We start from the raw sequence: 14,131 nt of genomic DNA on the forward strand, positions 1-14,131 counted from the left end.
AACATTGTTGAACTTATTATTATTCCAAGATCTATTGGTTAAAATGTACTTTGTTTGTGGCCCAACTTCTTTTAAGAGTAAGACAGAATGGGCTTTCGGAAAGTAGCAAATAATGGGCCGTACATATACGAGAGCTTAGGCCGGTGGTGGCCAAAGAATCAAACATGACTGATCAAACTATTGTTTGACTTTAATTGTAAGTGTATGGCCAGCTTTACTCAAACTGCTTCAGTATTTGAATTCGAGGCAACATGAAAAAAAAACAAATTCCCTGTATGGTTATAGGCTGTAGGAAAATTTCTAAAAAATGCCAAGCACATATGCTGTGAACGCACTGTGAATTGACTCTTGTGCTACATGTACTGAAGAACCTGATGCATTCTGTACACTATATTTGTGTACATTATCTAATTCCTGGTTACCTTTTCGGTTTTTCAGTTTTATGGGGAACAGTTTTCTGCCGTGTTTGTAGATCAGCAGCCTTCCGATAACATTAAGTGAATGAACAAAGTACAAATACTGCAGTTCTTTCCTTGAGTAGAAAGTTTTCTGTTTAATGCCTGGAAATACACAGCAACATATTACAAAAAAGGATCTAAACCTTCAGGGAAAATTTATGAGATAAAAGAAGAACAAAATAATACCCCTTCTCAAATATTTATAGCTAGTCAATTATTTTAAAGTAGAAAATCACGACTGTCAGGTTCTTCACTATCTCACTACTGCTGTGTGAGATTTCCTACCACTGTATGAGGGGAGGCTGTGTGCAAGATGTAGTGATATATGTAGCAATATAAGATTGGCTCCTGTGTATTAGGGAGTGGCAGGAGAGAGAGCGAACAAGAACCAGTTACAGAGGTAAAACATCTATTCTCCAGTGTCTGCTGAAGACTTTGTATGTATGCATTGAGACACTTAGTTAAACCTTTTTGAAGCAGTTACGTCCCCCTCTTACTACATGGCTCATATTTTACAATACCCAATATAAACTAAAGATCAGGTCTCTAAAGTGAGAAAAAATTGTGTTTTGATGATTTGCAGCACCTAGGACGAATCAGTGAAACTATTTACAATTTTTGTGCTAAATTTTTGGTTATTTTGTGAAAAAAATACATGAATTGATCCTCCCATTATATGCTAAAACAATCTTTAAAGCAGAAGTCATGGACAAATAATTACTACGGCGGTCTATTGTGGGAAACAGACATAGTCTAAGATTTCCACATTCAAGAAGCAGAGGACCCATGGAGATTTGTGCTGGGAAGAGGACAGCAAGTCTGACATTTGTTTATGCACAAGAATGAAACATCCTGGGTTCAAAGGGAATATTGCAGACGTTGTGTCTCCACTGTACAGATAAGAATATTGGGGTTTGTATTGATCCAAATTTACTACTCCAATTTAATATCAGTCCGATACATGATGCGAACCAGGTCATATTTGGTCTCTATGTAAAAATAAAATCATGACAGAAAATATGATGTCAATATCTAACGCCTGGGTCCTTCAGAGAAGAAGACATCTTGTAAGATGGTATCTTATAAAATCCTGAAGGGCTGAGAACATCCCACAAACAGGCCCCACATAAGCTCATCAAAGGGAGCTGTGTGAGGGTAACTTTGAACTAATAAAAAGCAGAAACTGGGTTTGGGTCTTTGTCATTCTGGAAGACATAGTTCACTGTGTAAACGTCCATTTTCCAAAATCAGAAGTGCTTCCCTTCGCTAAGCTCTGAGCTATTTCTGTGTCAAGGTTTAGTGAAAATTTCTTTCGTTGTCACTTTATATTAATTAATCTAATTTTAATCTAATCTATTTTTATAAACACCGACTAGCTTTCTGGATTAAATACAAAATTTATTAGCTCTGTTCCTCTTGCTCTGTAAACCGTACCCCTGAAATCACACGATACATGTAACACATGTACAATCGACCTGTATAAATAATTGGTGGTGGCAGCTAGCAGTTCTTTTGTTACTGTGGGTCTGTCAGTGACTGTACCGGGGTATGTACATATATTCCATGAATTGGAATCAGTGGTGTATATACCATACACTCACTGTTAGTTCCCCATTAACTGGCCTAGTAGTTTGAGCAGCCGCGGCCTCATCCATCCCTCGTCAGTCGATTGTGTAATTGTCCTGATGACTGGTGGCAGTGGATTTGCATTTCTTTGACAATTGGTGGCAGCAGTGGGATCTCTGAGCTCTCTCCAGTGTCATCTGTGACAAAGTAGTCACAGTGGTGGGTTCTGCTTGACCCTACCCCCCAGCTGTGCATCTTGACAATGTCTTTACCATTAATTAAAATGGCAATATATGCAACATGCGATGTACATGATAATATGCTTTTTTGTTTTCTATAAAGCTTATGTAAATAACCAGTATACAGTGGGGAAAATAAGTACCGTATTTGATACACTGTCGATTTAGCAAATTTTCCCACCTACAAAGAATGGAGAGATCTGTAATTTTTATCATATGTACACTTCAAGTGTCAGAGACAGAATCTAAAGATGAAAAACAGAAAATCACATTGTAGAATTTTTAAATAATTAAATTACATTTTATTGCATGAAATAAGTATTTGATCACCTACCAAGCAGAAAGAATTCTGGCTCTCACAGACCTGTTAATTTTTCTTCAAGAACCCCTCCTACTCTGCACTCATTAGGCTAGTTTCACACTTGCGTCTTTGTGCGCAGCGCATCGTGCACAAGTAGAAACGCATGCAAAAACGCATCATGGGTCTTTGCATGCACTTGCGTTTTGTATGCGCATTGATTCTCTAGGTGCTAAACCAGTGTCTACACGTTTACTCTTAAAACGCATGCGTACGCAAACACAGACGTACGCATGTCCATGCACACGCCTGCGTTCCCATAGACTGTAATGCGTTGTTTTGATGCATTCCGTGTGCCAGCGTACGCATGCGTTTTTTTGACGCCTTTGGGCGGACCCAAAAATGCAACAGGTTGCGTCTGGGGCGTCTAGACGCAAACCTTGAAAAAACGCATGAGTACGAAATCGCAGACGAATGCATGCAAATGAAAGACCATGCGTACGCCATGTAAAACATAGGTACGCATGCGCACAGATGCGCACGATGCGCTGCGCACAAAAACGCTAATGTGAAACCAGCCTTAGCTGTATGAATACGTGTATAAAAGACACCTGTCCACACAATCAATCACACTCCAACCCTCCACCATGGCCAAGACCAAACAGCTGTCTAAGGATACCAGGGACAAAATTGTAGACCTGCACAAGGCTGGGATGGGCTACAGGACAATATGCAAGCAGCTTGGCGAGAAGACAACTGTTTGCACAATTATTAGAAAATGGAAGAAACACAAGATGACTGTCAGTCTTCCTCGGTCTGGGGCTCCATGCAAGTTCTCGCCTCGTGAGGCAAGGATGATTCTGAGAAAGGTCAGGAATCAACCCAGAGCTACATGGGAGGACCTGGTCAAAGACCTGAAGAGAGCTGGGACCGCAGTCTCAAATATTACCGTTAGTAATAGCGTTAGTAATACACTATGACGTCATGGATTAAAATCCTGCAGGACACGCAAGGTACCTCTGCTCACACAGGACATGTTCAGGTCTGTTTGAAGTTCACCAATGACCATCTGGATGATCCAGAGGAGACATGGGAGAAGGTTATGTGATCAGATGAGAACAAAATAGAACTTTTTGCACTTTGTGTTTGGAGGAAGAAGAAGGATGAGAACAAACCCAAGAACACCGTCCCAACCATGAAGCATGGTGGGGGAACATCATACTTTGTGGGTGCTTTTCTGCAAAGGGGACACAATAGCTGCACCGTATTGTAGGGAGGATGGATTAGGTCATGTATCGCAAGATTTTAGCTAACAACCTCCTTCTCACAGGAAGAGCATTGAAGATGGGTTGTGGCTGGGTCATCCAGAAGGACAATGACACACAGCCATTGCAACTGAGGAGTGGATCCATAAGAAGCATGTCAGGTCTTTGGAGGGAGCTGAAACTCATTGTTGCTCAGAGACAGCCCTGAGACCTGAAAGATCTGGAGAAGATCTGTATGGAGAAGTGGGCCAAAATCCCTGCTGCAGTGTGTGCAAACTTGGTCAAGAACTACAGGAAACGCTGACGTCTGTAATTGCAAACTAAGGTTTCTGTTGCAAATATTAAGCTATGTTTTCCTATTTTAGCAAACACTTATTTCTTGCAATAAAATGCAAATAATTATGTAAAAATCATACAATGTGATTTTCTGTGTTTTATTTTTCAATTCTGTTTCTCACAGTTGAAGTGTCCCTACGATATAAATTACAGGCTTCTCCATTCCATGTAGGTGGAAAAACTTGCAAAATTGGCAATGTATCAAATACTTATTTTCACCTTTGAATATACTGAAACATACCTATATACAGTGCCTTGCGAAAGTATTCGGCCCCCTGGAACTTATCAACCTTTTCCCACATATCATGCTTCAAACAGAAAAGATACCAAATGTAAATTTTTGGTGAATAATCAACAACAAGTGGGACACAATTGTGAAGTTGAACAAAATTTATTGGTTATTTTAAATTTTTGTGGAAATTCAAAAACTGAAAAGTGGGACGTGCAATAGTATTCGGCCCCTTTAACTTAATACTTTGTTGCGCCACCTTTTGCTGCGATTACAGCTGCAAGTCGCTTGGGGTATGTCTCTATCAGTTTTGTACATCGAGAGACTGAAATTCTTGACCATTCTTCCTTGGCAAACAGCTCAAGCTCAGTGAGGTTTGATGAAAATCGTTTGTGAACAGCAGTTTTCAGCTCTTTCCACAGATTCTCGATTGAATTCAGGTCTGGACTTTGACTTGGCCATTCTAAAACCTGGATACATTTATTTGTGAACCATTCCATTGCAGATTTTGCTTTATGTTTGGGATCATTGTCTTGTTGAAAGACAAATCTCCATCCCAGTCTCAGGTCTTTTGCACACTCCAACAGTTGTTCCTCAAGAATGGTCCTGTATTTGGCTCCATCCATCTTCCCTGTCCCTCCTGAAGAAAAGCAGGTCCAAACCATGCTGCCACCACGTTTGACAGTGGGGATGGTGTGTTGCCTTTACACCAAACATATCGTTTGGCATTGTTGCCAAAAAGTTCAATTTTGGTTTCATCTGACCAGAGCACCTTCTTCCACATGTTTGGTGTGTCTCCCAGGTCGCTTGTTGCAAACTTTAAACAACACTTTTTATGGATATCTTTGAGAAATGGCTTTCTTCTTGCCACTCTTCCATAAAGGCCAGATTTGTGCAGTGTACGACTGATTGTTGTCCTATGGACAGACTGTCCCACCTAACCTGTAGATCTCTGCAGTTCATCAAGAGTGATCATGGGCCTCTTGGCTGCATCTCTGATCAGTCTTCTCCTTGTTTGAGATGAAAGTTTAGAGGGACGGCCGGGTCTTGGTAGATTTGCAGTGGTATGATACGCCTTCCATTTCAATATGGTCGCTTGCACAGTGCTCCTTGAGATGTTTAAAGTTTTGGAAATCATTTTGTATCCAAATCCGGCTTTAAACTTCTCCACAACAGTATCACGGACCTGCCTGTTGTGTTCCTAGGTCTTCACGATGCTCTCTGTGCATCACACAGATCCCTGAGACTATCACAGAGCAGGTACATTTATACGAATACTTGATTACACACAGGTGGATTATATTTATCATCATTAGTCATTTAAGACAACATTGGATCATTCAGAGATCCACAATGAACTTCTGGAATGAGTTTGCTGCACTGAAAGTAAAGGGGCCGAATAATATTGCACACCCCACTTTTCAGTTTTTGAATTTCCACAAAAATGTAAAATAACCAATAAATTTCGTTCAACTTCACAATTGTGTCCAACTGGTTGTTGATTCTTCACCATTCTTTACATTTGGTATCTTTATGTTTGAAGCATGATATGTGGGAAAAGGTTGAAAAGTTCCAAGGGGCCGAATACTTTCGCAAGACACTGTACATATATGTGATTAGATAAATATAATTATATAAATCAATAAAATATATGTGGTAGCATAGAAGTATAAACAAAAAGGAGAAAGAAAACAGTGACAAGAAAAACAAGAACCCAGATATAAATACAAAATTAATTTATTAAAACAACCGTGTATGAGACAGCGCAAAATATAATACAATACAAGAATCTATGAATGTGCTAACCGTACCTATCCCAAAATGTATCAGTTAAAAACGTCAGCTCAGGGCCCAAAAAATAAGACCTCGCACAGCCCCATATCCTGAAAACGCTACAGATCCGGAAAATGGCGACAAACACAAAAAACTATTCTCATGCAACTTTCCAAAACATTTTTTGCCAATTAAATAAGAAAAAAATATATACACGTTTGGTATCTGTGTACTGGTACTGACCTGGAGAATCCTATTGCCAGGTCAGTTTTACAATATAATGAAAATGCTAAATTAAAAAAAAAACAATTGTAGAATTTTTTTTCCCGTTTTCAAGTACACTATATGGTAAAATGAATGGTGTTATTCAAAAGTAATATAGTATACAGCAAAGGTGAGAATTAAAACATCCCCACACTTTAAAGGGAATCTGTCACCCTTTTTTTGGACTATGAGCTGCAGCCACCGCCATCAGGGGCTTGTCTAAGGCATTCTGTAATGCTGTAGATAAGCCCCCGATGTAACCTGAAAGATAAGAAAAAACATGGATTTTTGTGATAACTCACCGTAAAATCCTTTTCTCCGAGACGCTCATTGGGGGACACAGGTACTGTGGGTGTATGCTACTGCCGCCTGGAGGCTGACACTAAGTGAAAAAAAGAGGATAGCTCCTCCTCCGCTGTATACACCCTCGCCCCGATTGCGGGTGGAAACCAGGTTGGTGCAAAAGCAGTAGGAGCTCAAACAAAATTCAGACATCAACCTTAACGCAGGTAACAACATGTCTAGAGAAAAAACACCCTAATATCATACAAAGAGCATATTAATTAAACAAACAGAAGCCAACTTGGCTATCAGGGTGGGTGCTGTGTCCCCCAATGAGCGTCTCGGAGAAAAGGATTTTACGGTGAGTTATCACAAAAATCCATGTTTCTCATTCGCCTCATTGGGGGACACAGGTACTGTGGGACGACCTAAAGCAGTCCCTGGGTGGGAAGTTGACTCATCGATCCAAGCTACATGCACCTCCTGTCTAAAGGTGCGCCACCGCTGCTTGGAGAATCCTTCTACCCAGGCTTGCATCCGCTGAAGCCTGAGTATGGATATTTGTAATGTTTGGTAAAAGTATGCAGGCTGGACCAGGTTGCTGCCTTGCAAACCTGTTCCGTCGAAGCCTGGTGCCGAAGTGCCCAAGAGGCGCCCACTGCCCGAGTAGAGTGTGCTCTGATCCCTGCTAGAACCGGCACGCCTCTGATGCGGTAGGACTCCTGAATAGCCAAACTAATCCATCTGGCTATGGTCGATTTTGAGGCAGCGAGTCCCTTCCTGCAACCTTCAGGGAGCATGAACAGCGCATCTGACTGACGAAAGGGTGCAGTCCGTGACACGTACCTCTTGAGCGCTCTCACCAGGTCCAACGTATGAAGGGCCTTTTCCACGAGGTGTACCGATGCTGGACAAAAAGAGGGCAAGACAATATCCTAATTAATGCGAAACGAGGAAAGACTTTTGGCACAAAAAGGAGGCGCTGGTCTAAGAACCACCTTGTCTCTGTGAAAGGTCAGAAACGGGGCTAGACAAGATAGAACTGCCAGCTCAGAGACGCGCCTGACTGATGTTATAGCTACCAGGAACACCACCTTCCAAGAAAGGTATGACAAAGAGACATAGCTGCTGCTCAAATGGAGCTTCCTGCAGAACACTTAGGACCAGGTTAAGGTCCCAGGCGTCCATAGGCACCTTATAGGGAGGTACCAAGTGGGAGACCCCCTGGATGAAAGTCTTTACCTGCAAGTTGGTAGCAATCCTGCGCTGAAAAAGGAAGGATAAAGCCGATATCTGTCTCCTGAGAGAACTGGGGGCCAAGCCTGAGTCTAGGACAGAATGGAGAAAAGCCAAGATGTTAGGGATGGAAAATCTCAGTGGAGAACAACCGCGGCCTTGACACCATGCAAAGAAAACTTTCCAGGTGTGGTGGTAAATTCGTGCTGAGGCAGGCTTCCGGGCGCTAATCATCGCAGCAACCACTTTGCGCCCAAACCCCGCCTGCATCAGAATCCAAGATTCAACGACCAAGCCGTCAAACACAGGGCCCCTGAGTTCAGGTGGCAGATCGGCCCCTGAGAAAGTAGATCTGGGTGCTCTGTCAGTCGTCATGGCACGTCGACGAGCAGCTGCACTAGATCTGCGTACCATGCCCGACGAGGCCAGTCTGGGGCCAGCAGAATCACTGGCACCCCTTCTGTCTTGATCTTCTTGATGACCCTCGGAAGTAGTGGCAGCGGGGGAAATAGGTATGGGAGACGAAACTGGTTCCATAGCAGAACCAGCGCATCCACGGCGATTGCCTGCGGGTCCCGGGACCAAGCGACAAATACCGACACCTTGGCGTTCACCCGGGAGGCCATCAGATCCACATACGGTGTTCCCCACCGCTGGCAAATTTGCTGAAAGCCCTCGTGGTGTAGTGACCATTCCCCGGACGCAAGCCCCTGCCGGCTGAGGAAGTCTGCCGCCCAGTTTTCTATACCCGGGATGTGGACCGCTGATATCATCGTGCGGTTCCTCTCGGCTCAGTGAAGCACGTGCCCTACCTCGCGCATTGTTGCCCTGCTGCGGGTGCCCCCTCGGTGATTTATGTAAGCCACCGCCGTGGCGTTGTCCGACTGAATCTGGACAGGGCGGCCTGCTAGAAGGTGATGAAACCGTTGCAGAGTCAGCCGGATCGCCCGTATCTCCAACAAGTTGATCGGGAGGCATGCCTCCTGCAGTGACCACCGTGTCCCTGGGTTGTGTGTTGGCGAAAAACCACTCCACAGCTGAGGAGGCTGGCGTCGGTTGTGACCACCAGCCACTGATCTAGGGGAAAACGCTTGCCCTGAAGAAGGGAGGAACTGATTGTCCACCACTCGAGTGACTGTCTGACCTGAGAGGACAACCGGCATCGGTGATCGAGTGTGAACGGGTTCTTGTCCCAGGATGACAAGAGGGCGTGCTGCAGGGGCCGAAGATGGAACTGGGTGAACGGGATCGCTTCCATTGCTGCCACCATTTTTCCTAGAATCCTCATGCAGAAACGGATGGTGTGAGGGACTGGTTGGAGAAGTATCCGCACTCCCTGCCGGAGAGCTAGGGCCTTGTCTCAAGGGAGAATTATCAACCCTCGGAAAGTGTTGAAGATCATCCCTAAAAAGGAAATCCTCTGAGCTGGAATAAGGGATGACTTCTTTACATTGACCAACCACCCTAAGCGGGCAAGAGTATCTAGCGTGATGCTGACACTTTCCTTGCATGCCCGCCTTGAAGGGCCCTTGACCAAGAGGTCATCTAAGTTGGGAAAAACGACTATGCCCCGGAAGTGCAGGATGGCCATGGGGACTGCCATGACCTTTGTGAACACTCTGGGGGCCGTGGCTAGCCCGAAGGGCAGCACTGCAAACTGGAAATGTAGATCTTTGATGGCGAAGCGTAGAAATCTTTGATGCGGAGGGAAAATGGGGATATGTAGATAGGCGTCCTGGATATCGATAGAGGCCAAGTATTCTCCTTGCCCCATTGCCGATATGACTGAACGTAGAGACTACATCCGGAAATGTCTGATCCTGATAAATTTGTTCAGGAGCTTTAGGTCCAGAACGGGCCTGACAGTCCCGTCCTTTTTGGGGACTGCAAACAGGTTGGAATAGAAGCCCCGAGTCTTCTCGTTTTCCGGTACAGGAATAATGACTCCTTTGTGCCGGAGCGAATCGATGGATCCTAGTAGAGCCCTTGCCCGGGTATCCAACTTGGGAAGATGGGAAAGAAAAAAAATCGTCTTGGGGGTACCTGACAAATTCTATCTTGTACCCTGAGGACACCAGCTCTCTTACCCATGCGTCGTGTACGACGTTGAGCCAGACGTGGCGAAACCAGAGTAGGCAGCCGCCTACCTTGCTGGTGCCACCTGGCAAATGCCCCAAGTCATTTGGCTGAAGATCTTTTGGACCTGGATCCCCTCGACCTGGACTGGTTAGTAGGCATCCTCCCCAATGGGTTGGCTCTATATGAGATCTGTCGATCCCTATTCTGGTTGGGGCGACCTGAAGCGGCGGAACTGGCCGCTGTAGTCCACCCGGGGCTGCGAAAGGCCCGAAAACGTGCCTGAAACTGGTGACGAAACGGCGGTTTGACCTTTTGTTGAGAGAGAAAACCGCTCTTCCCTCCTGTGGAGACGAAGATGAGCTGATCTAATTTCTCTCCGAATAGGTGGCCACACTGGTATGGTAGCGATGTCAAGGACTTTTTTGAAGCTGAATCAGCCCGCCATGTCCTTAACCATAGAGCTCTCCTAATGGATATTGCATTTGCGGCCGCAAGTGCTGCGCAGTTGGCTGCATCTAAAGATGCATTGATCAAGTAGTCCCCCGCCATAGCTATCTGATTTGCGATCTCTGATACTTCCGCTGGCAGGTCTATGTCTTGCAAGGCTCTGTTCAATGATTCTGACCAAGAAATCATGGCCATGGCTACCCACGCTGCTGCAAACGAAGGAGAGAGTGCTGATCCTGATGCCTCAAACACAAGTTCTCAATGAGACGATCAGTGGGATCCTTAATAGAACCACTAGGTACGGAAAGTAGAGTTTTCGTTGCCAAGCGTGACACAGGTGGATCCACTGTTGGGGATTCCGTCCATTATTAACGGAGATCCGGGGCAAAAGGATACCTCGCCTCAAGTGCCTTCTGGCCCGAGAAACACCTGTCAGGTCGTTCTCTGTGTCGTTGCACTATGTCCTCAAACTCAGGGTGTCTGCAAAATACTCTATGGGGGCGCTTGACTCACTTAAATGACACCTTATGGCCCAACGCCAGGGTGGAATTATCCTCAATCCCTAGAGTCTGGTTGACGGCATCTATGAGACTGTTAACCGTTTCCTAACCACCCGGCGAATCTAGGTCAAGGGGTTCATCCGAGTCGTAGTCCGAGCCTAGCTCGCTATCGACTGCTAGTGACGGAGAGCGAGAAGCAGAGCTCACAGATGCCGAGGCACCGGATGGACCGGGATGCACCGTGTGGGTTTGTTTCCCCCGCGTTTGCCTAGAGTGAAAGCGGCCCCTGCAGGCCGGAGGCTCCTGTGAGGTAGAGGACCCCTTCTAAGGCAGGCGAGCCACTGTCCCTGCCCTCAACTGGGGCCCGAAGGGACTCGATTGCTCTCGTAAGTGACGCCATAGATTGTGACAGTGATAACGCCCATTCCGGGGGACTTGGTACACTGGGCTCAGTCGCAGGGGAGGGCTCCTGGGCGCGTTTGGACTCGCAGGCTTCGCATACTCGCTTGGTCTGCGCCTGCGGAAAAGCGGACCGACAGGAGATGCATGCAGCGTATAGAAACGTATGCGCCTTAGGTTTTCCTGACATGCTGTACCTGTCAGGCATCCGTGCATCCAGAGCAGTGCACCTGCGCCAGAGCCATGACAGGAAGGGAAGAAGAGGACGGCATCGTATGAAGATGGGAGGCGCCAGACTTGACCGCGACACCCATCGGACCGGACCGGACCCACGGGTGAGAATAATCTAAAGCCCCTGTTACACACTGCGATATCGCTAGCAATATCGCTGTAAAGTCACCGATTTTGTGAAGTTGCAGCGATATTGCTAGCGATATCGCTGCATGTGATACTTACCTCCGACCGGCTCCCCCGCTGGTTATCGCTGATCGCGCGAAAAGCTCCTGGACCATTCCTCGTCGGCCGCTTCCTGTGGCGCCAACGAGCGACGCGTGGAGCCGGGCGGGAGGACGCAGGATCTCCGCGTCTGACAGGTAAGTAGCGATCCCCGTCCCCTGCTATGTCGCTGGTGAGATCTGCCTGTGTGGCAGCTCACTAGCGACCACCTAGCGATGCACCAGCGATCCTGACCGCGTCATATCGCTAGTCGGGATCGCTGGTGCATCGCTAGGTGTAACGGTACCCTAACTCTTTTTTCTTATCTTTCAGGTTACATCGGGGGGTTATCTACAGCATTACAGAATGCTGTCGATAAGCCCCTGATGTCGATGCCGGCAGCTCATAGTCCAAAAAAAGGGTGACAGATTCCCTTTAAATCGGTGATCCATTCTATGACTCAGGATTCCTGGATTCGCCCGTTCCTGTTCATCAATTTGTGGTGAGATTGTTCCTTTTTTCGCCAATATTATGCCTTTCTACATTGTGGTATTATCAATGTGTTAGATTTCTATGTGTAACCTTGTTTATGGTGTTGTTATTTATGCGGGACAATATATGTTTTTACCCAGAACACTGTGCCTTGGAACACATTGATTCTACTCCAGTACTGTTTGAGTGGTTTTGTCTTGTATCCCGAGGGATCGTGTTGGCCTCAGATCTTTTTGGTTATTTGACTAAAGCTTTGACAAACCCTATCAGGTTTTACTCACTGAGGGTGACAACATTTTTTGTTTTGTGTTTTTATTAAAAGTTATGTTTTAATTCTCACCTTTGCTGTATACTATATTACTTTATTTGGTGAGATCAGTATTGGTACTGGCTTTGGTATTCACCATATTTTGCTTTTTTCATCATGTTATTCAAAAGTCCAACTCATCCCGCAAAAAAACAAACTCTCAGAGCTATATTGATGGAAAAATAAAAAAGTTATGACTCTTGAAAAGAGGGGATGAAATAAAAAACAAAAAAATGGAAAATATCCTAGGGGTGGAATAGGGATAAACAAGTAACTCATTTACTGGTGAGTCAATCCCTTTAATAGTGAAAAGTGTCATCTCACACCTATCTTCAAAATTCAATTTTGACAGCACTTACAGTAATTTCAACATGTCACTTCCCCCCAAGATAGTCTCCAGTAAGCTGATATACAGGAAATGGTTTGTCACAATATGAGACTGTTGGCCATACTTTTCCATGGAATTATAAAGTAGCGGCTCTACAAATGTAGACGTCCTCTGACGGCAAGCCTCCCTCCATGTGTTATTAGGGGGATACTAATAATACTTATTTAACAGTACAGAGGGTTTCCTTTTACTTCTGTGTTGACCCCTAATCAAAAACTAATCTCTGTTGGCCAGATCAAGTTGAGACCCTACTAGAGGGCTGTCAGCATTAAATGGCTACTCACTAATATCAATGTGCACTCTATATATACTCTACGTCATCAGATGCCAAGGAGATCCCTCAGGAGTGTTTCCACTGCCAGGACCATGCTTGACAAAGAATCAGAACTTAGCTTCCCATCATCAGAAAATGATCAAGTTGTTGTGTTTAATGTTTTTTTTTTTTTTTTAACATTTCACAATCTGTATTAAAAATAAAAGAAAATAGAAATATTACAATCTTTGTACTGACCACAGGGGCCTTTTTAGACTACAACTTCCTATTGGTTCAGGAAATAGCACACGTACATTAGCCACAGTGTTCAGATCCCTGCTCTATCTCTTGAACTGAAGTGTCTAATGAGGGTGTGGAAAGGTCATTATGAAAGGAGGGGGAGCAGGGTCAGATGTCACATTGCCTACTGTGAATGAGCCTTGCTGAAATACAGCCTTGCTTATTTAACAGGAATCTAAGACAGCATCAGTAGTCAGTGTGAAAACTGCAGAAGTTGTTCTCATGAGTGCAAAAAAGTAAAAACAATATACATATTATATATGTATATGTACAATATACATATTAGTGGCTCAGTGGTTAGCGCTGTAGCCTTGCAGCGCTGGAGTCCTGGGTTCGAATCCCACCAAGGACAACATCTGCAAGGAGTTTGTATGTTCTCCCCGTGTTTGCGTGGGTTTCCTCCGGGCACTCCGGTTTCCTCCCACATTCCAAAGACATACTTATAGGGAATTTAGATTGTGAGCCTTCAGGGACAGCGATGCTAATGTGTGCAAAACTGTAAAGCGCTGCGGAATTTGTTAGCGCTATATAAAAAAAATAAAGAAGAAGAAGATATTATACTGACCTGGATACGGCTGGGAAGAT

At 44.9% G+C, this 14,131-nt stretch overlaps 1 protein-coding gene across 3 annotated transcripts in view; it reads right to left on the reverse strand.

Moving 5' to 3' along the window:
• The window catches only part of TBC1D32 (TBC1 domain family member 32), a 121,243-nt gene that overhangs the window by 56,591 nt on the left and 50,521 nt on the right, over window positions 1–14,131 (reverse strand). For all 3 annotated transcript variants that reach the window (XM_073572210.1, XM_073572199.1, XM_073572221.1), the window contains exons 12-13: window positions 14,112–14,131; window positions 423–560 (exon numbers count right to left, since the gene is read on the reverse strand). The exon at window positions 14,112–14,131 is cut by the window's right edge and continues 77 nt beyond it. In XM_073572210.1, coding sequence (XP_073428311.1) covers window positions 423–560; window positions 14,112–14,131 — 158 coding nt within the window. The remainder of the gene's footprint in view (window positions 1–422; window positions 561–14,111) is intronic.

The sequence above is a fragment of the Dendrobates tinctorius genome, unplaced genomic scaffold (assembly GCF_039654945.1).
Source record: "Dendrobates tinctorius isolate UK_male_01 unplaced genomic scaffold, ASM3965494v1 ptg000007l, whole genome shotgun sequence".
Taxonomy (NCBI): Eukaryota; Metazoa; Chordata; class Amphibia; order Anura; family Dendrobatidae; genus Dendrobates; species Dendrobates tinctorius.